This window comes from Priapulus caudatus, unplaced genomic scaffold, assembly GCF_000485595.1.
Source record: "Priapulus caudatus unplaced genomic scaffold, Priapulus_caudatus-5.0.1 Scaffold1425, whole genome shotgun sequence".
Lineage (NCBI taxonomy): Eukaryota > Metazoa > Priapulida > Priapulimorpha > Priapulimorphida > Priapulidae > Priapulus > Priapulus caudatus.
Window position 1 is genome coordinate 66286 of NW_014578486.1, and position 7640 is coordinate 73925.

Here is a 7640-nt window from a genome sequence, read left to right on the forward strand (position 1 = left end):
TTCATTCAAATGCATTTGATGTTCTTGTGAGCGCTCAAGTAGTGATTGCACAAATTCTTCTTCTGCCTGAAACTGCAACTCAGTCTCATTATATAACGCAGCGATCATATGATTATTATCCGTGATGGCTCGCATCGCGTTATCCATGCGGTGGTTAGTGGTAGCTATATATGATGCTAGCTGGTTATTATGATCCTCAATCACTTTGCTTGTCTTACTCTTATGTGAGCGATTAATGAATTGACATGTGTGGCAACGCGCTGTAAGTCCGCTGGCGTTGCAGTGCCAAACAATAAACTTGATATGTCACCAATAAAAGGTAGCAGAGAGCGCGAGCGCCGTCTGTGTTGCTCCCTGGGCTTAGGAATGATTTCCGTGACCCATGATTGTAGTGTGTGTACCGTATTAGTGACGTCCTTTCGTAAGACAACTTCCCTCAGCGCCATGGCCCTAAGCGCTGAACACTTGGCCGATGCATCAGCGCATACGAAGGGTTGAACTCTCGGTGCTGTCGAAGGTAGCTGAATACGCACTGTGTGTAGCCAACTATCCGGGCTAAAATGCAGTTCTCCCTTAGCCTCCATTATGATGCCGTAGTTCACGCAAAAGATCAAGTCTTCCGAAGCCATGCCAACAGGTGCGATCGTGCCTAGTACGAGTACTATCCAGGCTAAAATACTCCGGAAATTCCAGGGATCTGAAAGTAGTAACGGAAGGAAAATTAGGGATTGCTGCAGCTGTCTGGTGAAAATGTGGCCACATTTCCGTATCACAGGGGGGGGGGGTTAACAGACTGCATCGGTACGAACAAGGTATGGAAGGCATGAAAGGGACTCTGGAATCATAAGCTCGGGCGGATCGACCGTACAGACAATATTCAGAATTTAGTTCTCTAACAGAGCAGTGAACGTTTACGCCGTTTCCCTGTATTCGTCTTCCTAGTGTGGAACTCGCGACGTAACGACTCGGGAATGTTTTCCACTGGTTCCCATGAATAGGGCTGCTGGGGGCAATGAAGCCATTTAACTCTATAATGCTTCATGCCATTGATACTTTTACAGGCTACTAGCTTATCAACGGCATAGTAATCAGCCTGTGACGAGGGACGCGTCTGCGTGCCTGCCGCCGGTGTAGAGGCATCATCCTGAATGGAGATGCTAGATCCGTGTTATGCGAGAGACTGGAGGGAGCATGTGGGACAGGTAGCTGTACATGCATAGGGTCCTCCTTAGGATCGCGAAACGGTCGCAGCCGGTTCGCATGGATCATTGAACTTTGCGGTTTATCCGTCTCGCATTCTCTCAGTCGGTACGTGTGATTGGGTCCCAATTGTGAGATATAGAAGGGACCCCTCAATTTTCTCTGGAGTTTAGCCGACTTACCGACGGGTACTCTGGGATCATATAGCAAGACCTTGTGTCCAACCTCGAATGGCGGGACACGTGATTTCCGGTTGTAATAGGCTTTGCTCTGAGCCTTAGCTAGTTCGACGTTCTTAGTCGCTATTGTTTTCGCCATTTTCAACCGTTCTATGAGATTATCTATGTGAGTCTTCACATCCTTCGCGAGTGATTCTCGGGGTAAAAGCTGCGTGTCAAGCGGTAATGACATCTCCTTATCAAAGAGCAGATAGAAGGGGCTGTAACCCGTGGAGTTCACAGAGGGCGACATACGAAACGCCATCATCAAACAAGGAAGTATCTACTGCCAGTTTGACTGTTCGTCATTTACATAACACCGTAGTGTCTGTGCAATAACGCTGTTAACTCTCTCGACAGGCGAATTACTCTGTGGATGGTATGATGACGTGTAGTAACGTTTAATGTCCAGGAGCTCACATAAAGCAGATATAAGCTTGCCCATGAAGTTGCGACCGCGGTCGCTAGTGAGAGCTTTGGGCGCGCCGTAGCGTGTGATAACTTCGCTGAATAGAACCCTGGCAATTTCTGACGCCTCCTGTGTTTTCAGCGGAAATGCTTCACTCCAGCGTGAGAAGCTGTCGACAATTAACAGAATGTATTTATACTTGTCAGGTGTTTCTGTGAGTGGCCCCAGTATGTCAATGTGAAAGTGCGAGAGTGTATCCGCTATGGGAAGCGATGTCAATGGTGCGGGACGAGCGTTTGTGGGACGCTTCGCACGTTGACATTCACCACACGAGCGTATATATTTGTCGATCTCACGATACGTCTTCGGCCAGTAATACTTTTGTCTGATTGCTGCAAATGTTTTAGTGTGCCCCAAGTGACACCCGCCTGCACGTGAATCATGGTAGGACAGCAATACATCCTGTCTGAGTACCATGGGTAAGACTATTTGCCGAATCATAGGTGCCTGTGGCACCCTACCTTTTGAACGCACCCTTGGCTGGAAGAGATGGTGCAGCACCCCGTCTCGATCTAAAACATACTGACTGCTCTCAACCACTAGTTTTCTGGCTGCTGTCATATCTTCAGGCAAGGTTCCATCCCTCAGATATATGTACATTGTGCGGCAATCTGGATCGTGTAGCTACATGTGTGCTATATCGTGTGTGCTGGATTCATCTGCAAGCGCGGGCGCGGCAGTGACTACGTGTACCGCAGGCAGCGTTGGGTTATCTTTGTATCTGTGTATGAGATGTGCTGTTGTGTGTGATTCTGCGGTGTAGGCCGCTGAGAGATCAGGAGCTGCTACAACGCTAACACTTGCTTTGTCATTACGAGAGAGGTACGGAATGGCTTCCTCAGGATCATCAGGTTCCTGACTAAGAGGCGGATACTCAATACGCGAGAGCGTGTCAGCATTCTGATTCTTGACTCCTGGGCGATATAGGATCTTGAAATCGTACTGCTGTAAGCGAAGAGACCAGCGAGCCAAGCGTCCATGATCATGTTTGGTCTTCATGAACCAGACCAGTGCACGATGATCGGTGAAGACTCTGAACCGAGCATGCGACAGATAAACACAGATAACTCCTTGCACGCCTCCAAGACACTTAGGCATTCCTGTTCTGTTACTGACCAGCGCTGTTTAGCTGGAGAGAGAGACCTGCCACCGTAAGCTACGACTGTCTCGCGACCTTTGTCGTCTGTCTGCAACCAAGAGTCGAGTATCTGGGTCACATATTTACTACAGATGGCGCGCAAGTTGATCCTAAGAAGACTGAAGCCATACGATCTATCCCATCGCCCAGAAACATCAAAGAACTGCGCAGCTTCATAGGGGTTTGCAATTTTTACAGAAAATTCGTGTTGGGTTTTAGTCAGCTAGCAGCACCACTTTTTGCCCTGTTGAAGAAAGATGTTAAGTTCTGTTGGGATGAGTCATGTCAGGCAGCCTTTCAAGTGCTTAAAGATAAGCTTACCTCTGCGCCGATCCTAGCTTTTCCCGACATGACACGCCCATTCTTTATCTCAACGGATGCCTCGGGCACGGGAATTGGATATGTCCTAGGTCCCAAGCAACAATGCATAAGGTGTTACGTGACCTCCAGGGCAAAAATCTCCAGATTTACATTGATGATTTCCTGGTATACTCTGAGACGTTTGAAGAGCACTTGACACACCTGCAGAATGTCTTTGACCGCCTTCGTTCTGCAGGCCTTACTTTAAAGCCTTCCAAGTGTCACTTCGCAACGTCATCGGTGCGTTCATGAGACCATATCCTAATCTTTTAAAAGAATACACACCCGAATGACATATAAAGGCAGCCTTCTGCTGTGAGTCCTTATCAAGAGGAATCTGCCAAAATCCAGAAGCCAAATCAAGAGTTGTGAAATATCGTGCTTTCGATTGACCGAGACTGTCAATTATGTCTTGTATACGGGGTATTGGGAAGCTTACTGGCTGTGTGACTGCGTTGAGCTTACGGTAGTCAATAGCAAAGCGATACTCCCCCGACTTCTTTTTCACCATGACCACTGGTGAAGTCCACGCGCTATTGGAAGGCTCAATTATATCATGCGTGAGCATCTCTTCGACCTGGCGATCGAGCTCGGCTTTGACATGAGGCGCGTACCTGTAGGGATATTGTCTTATCGGTTGCTCAGTTGTTGTGCGTATTTTGTGCGCATATTCATCAGTTCTGCCTAATTCGCTGAGATCAGCTGCAAACGCTTGTCTGTTTCTATGTAGAAGATCACTCAACTGTGACTGTTGCTGCTGGGATAAGTGTGTGTCTGTTAGATTGAAATGAATCGGTGCTTGACTAGTGTTTGTATGTCTGTCAGTTGTTGCTCCTCGAAGTTGTGTGCTGTGAACGGTAGATACCGGTGCACTCTGTATGCATTCTAACTGTGCCAGAGCACGCCCTGGCAACAATGTGTACGGTGTATCAGTTGGATTTGCAATCTCTAAAGCAGCATGCTTTTTGGTGCGAGGATAAATCAGAACTGAATTAGCCGTTATTGGATCAGTGTGTTTTAGTAAGGGTTCTAGCAGCGCAACCTGTTTGACAGCTTTCGTGGATACCCGTAGTGGAACGCGAGTGACCGTGTGAGGTTTCAAAACTGTTAGTGCTGTAACTCTAGCTAACGCAATGACGTCATTGCTGCGTAAATTCACGGCCGCTGTGTCATCCCACAAGGACAGCTGACGACGAGAGACATCAATTTTCGCCCGATTCCTGTCTAAGAAATCGTCTCCCAGGATGATTGGGTGGGAAAGCTGCCTGATTACCTGAAAGGTATGATTGACCGACATGTGCGCTATATACACAGGTAGCGACACAGCACCAAGCACCTCGAGTTGCAGTGATCCGACCCCGGAAATATGTTGCAGGTGGGAGGGTTGGAGAGAAGGAAAGCGCGAAGCACGAAAAATTCTGACTAGTGCTTCATGACTGACGCATGAAACGGAGGCTCCCGTGTCGACTAACGCAGGAAACGCAGACCCGTGAACCGAAACGTGAACAGAATTTTTAACGCATGACCGAATAGTTGCCACGTTTGTATCCCTGGTCTGCGTTTGCTGGTGCCCGCCCCCCGCGACAAGGACAGGCGGTTCCCGTCATTGCGAGAAATGCACCCGACGTGCAGTGCGACATTCCGCCGCAACATGGCCGCGCCTATGACAATATGTACACGTTGGCTGATTGGTATAATTGAAACGGGACTCACCAGTGTTGAAATTCGCATCGCGTCGTCTGTAGCTGCCAGGCGTTTGCGTGTTCCCGTGCTGGTCGTAGCGCTGCTGTTGATGCTGACGCGCAGGTGAGTGACGTCGGTGGTTAAAGTTGCGTCTCTGCTGGTGCTGACGTTCAGAGTCGGGCGCGGCGGAAGCAATCTCATGGTGCGAAACAACAAGGTTTTGCACCAGATGGCGCAGGTCGTCGATTTCCTTTCTCAATGAATCCTGCACAGATGCCACCTGTCCGGTGTTGGCCGGCTGTACGAACGGCGTCGTTGTCGCTGGGAGATTGTGTGCCAGCTTCACGAGGACTTCAAGCGATTGCGGATTATGTTGGCGCAAGTAGATCTGATGCGCCTGATTCAAACCATTCAGCGCAATGGCGACCTTATATTGCTCCGGCAGTGCTGGCTCGAACTTGGACTCTAGCCGAATAATATAGTCCTGTACGGACTCACTCGGCTGTTGTACCGCCGTGAGAACACCGAGATCGATCTCCTTCGGCCGTTGAAATCTGGTGACGAACAGTTCCCTTACCGCTGTCATCGTCGTCTTCTTTGCGGCTGGCTGCTTCATAAACCACGCCCGAGCCGGGTCTTGCAAGTGCGTGGGTAGCATTGCGAGCGCCGAGTCCTTGTATATTAGGGCCGCCAAAGTCTCATATGTCGCCATCCAATCGACGACATCTTGGCCGCTTCCTTTAAATTTCTCTATCTGCAGTACCCCAGGCATTGCAATGGTCGAGGTATACCAAGAATCATGCACCTGACCGTCGTTTTGCCTACCTGGCGTAGCGTGCGGAGAGGAGTCAGCGGTCGTCGTGATCTCTCCTGCTGGATTACTGCGTAAATTGTAGGCCGGCTGGTACATAGAGCGAAGAGGTAGCGTTTTGTAGAACGTAGATCCTCCACCAATTGTTGTACTCCGATTTAGCCTATTCTTGGGGGAATAGCTCGCTGGATATGCCCGTTGCACGGTCCTCAAATTCAATCTAGAATCGACAGCGGTGTGAGGTGACAAATATTTATTATGTACAGTATACCATATACATACATGTGAATCATTAATACGTATATGATATTAAGAAGTTAGTCGAAGTGCGTTTCATCGCGTCTACGCACTTCTAACGACGTACGATTTACGCGACAGAATACGTCAAGTAAATCATTCATAAATACAAGTAAGTCTAACTGAGTTTATCTTTGAATGGTACAAACATAACGAGTATAATTTTACTCGAAAGAAATACGTAATCTAAATCATACATTACAATACTAGTCAATTTTACAAATATTGTATTGACAAACGGGGGCGACAAGATGCGACGCCAGGCACGTCGCACCTTGGCGCCACTATAGAATCGACAAGTATTGAGGTGACGCTTATAGCATTCAGGACAACAGCGGTGACAAGCGGTCACAAATGGTGACGGGCCTCTTGAGCGTTGGGACAATAGAGATGACAAGCTGGACGGCTAGGTGACACGGCGCGTAACGAAATCAGCAAGAACTGAGAATAGGTGACGCGACGCGCTGTGACGTTGACCGGCCGCGCCAGCATCGCTTGCTGTCTCACGCCAAGAAATCTAGTTTAATTCCTGCCAAATCAGTTAATCCGGTTTTGACTGCGCAGTATATAAGCCGGGTCCACGCCAACGTAACCATTCGTCACCTCACACCGCTGTCGATTCTAGGTAAATATGTTTGAAATTCTCTTGCGTAAAATCGTACTTGTTATGATACTCTTGACCCCTCTTGAAAATTCATGTCCTCATGAAAACTTACTTTATCGTTTTTAGTTGGTATCATACTATGTTGCAATAATACCGCCACCTATATAGCAAAAGAACACACACAAAACTGGGTACATAATTGTTTATACCGTGCATTATGATTATACATCCACGAACGGTGATACAAACAAACAGTCAGTCCCACTGCAATTATACCACCAAAGCCAACGTGTACCTAGCCGCGTTATGACAATCCTAGATAGATTCGTGGAGCGGAAGGCTCCATTGTCATTCCAGGCGCAATGTACCTCACATGTGCACCGTGCTCGCATGTGAGGTGGGCGGAGAAGGCGGTCTTCAAGATACCGATCGTCTTGGGGTAAAGCCACAAGGGGATAGGAAGGGATGATGGAACCCCACACTTTTGACCTGTAAGGTCCGAGATCACTGCAAACTCGGGCATCTCGACTTGTAGCCGGGCCGAAAGGAAGTGAAAACTGGGTTGCAAATTTTCAATAGCCGTCGGGGGCGTTATATGCCAGAAGCGATCACACATGTGTAGATCTAGTACTGGGAGGGAGATGCACACAGGACCATTTGATAAGTGTAGCATTATGCGAGTGCCTTGTCGTCGGCGTTTGTATAACAGTGCTGCGCTGCTAACTAGGAAAACCAATGTAATGGCCTGCAGAGCCAGCACCATATGTTCTCCTTCCAAAACCACTCCCCCGAACGTGAAAGGGATTCGTCTATAGATTGTGATTTGACGAATGAGAAAGACTTAGCCGGGAATGGTGCAA

General features: G+C 48.4%; 1 protein-coding gene across 1 annotated transcript; it reads right to left on the minus strand.

Moving 5' to 3' along the window:
- Nucleotides 1-200: 200 nt before the first annotated feature.
- On the minus strand, nucleotides 201-6392 carry LOC106816588. Its single transcript, XM_014821209.1, has 2 exons — nucleotides 5099-6392; nucleotides 201-697 (listed from the first exon to the last, which is right to left on the minus strand). The coding sequence occupies exons 1-2, from the start codon at nucleotides 5976-5978 to the stop codon at nucleotides 201-203; spliced, it is 1377 nt and encodes a 458-aa protein (XP_014676695.1). The 5' UTR covers nucleotides 5979-6392.
- Nucleotides 6393-7640: the final 1248 nt, after the last annotated feature.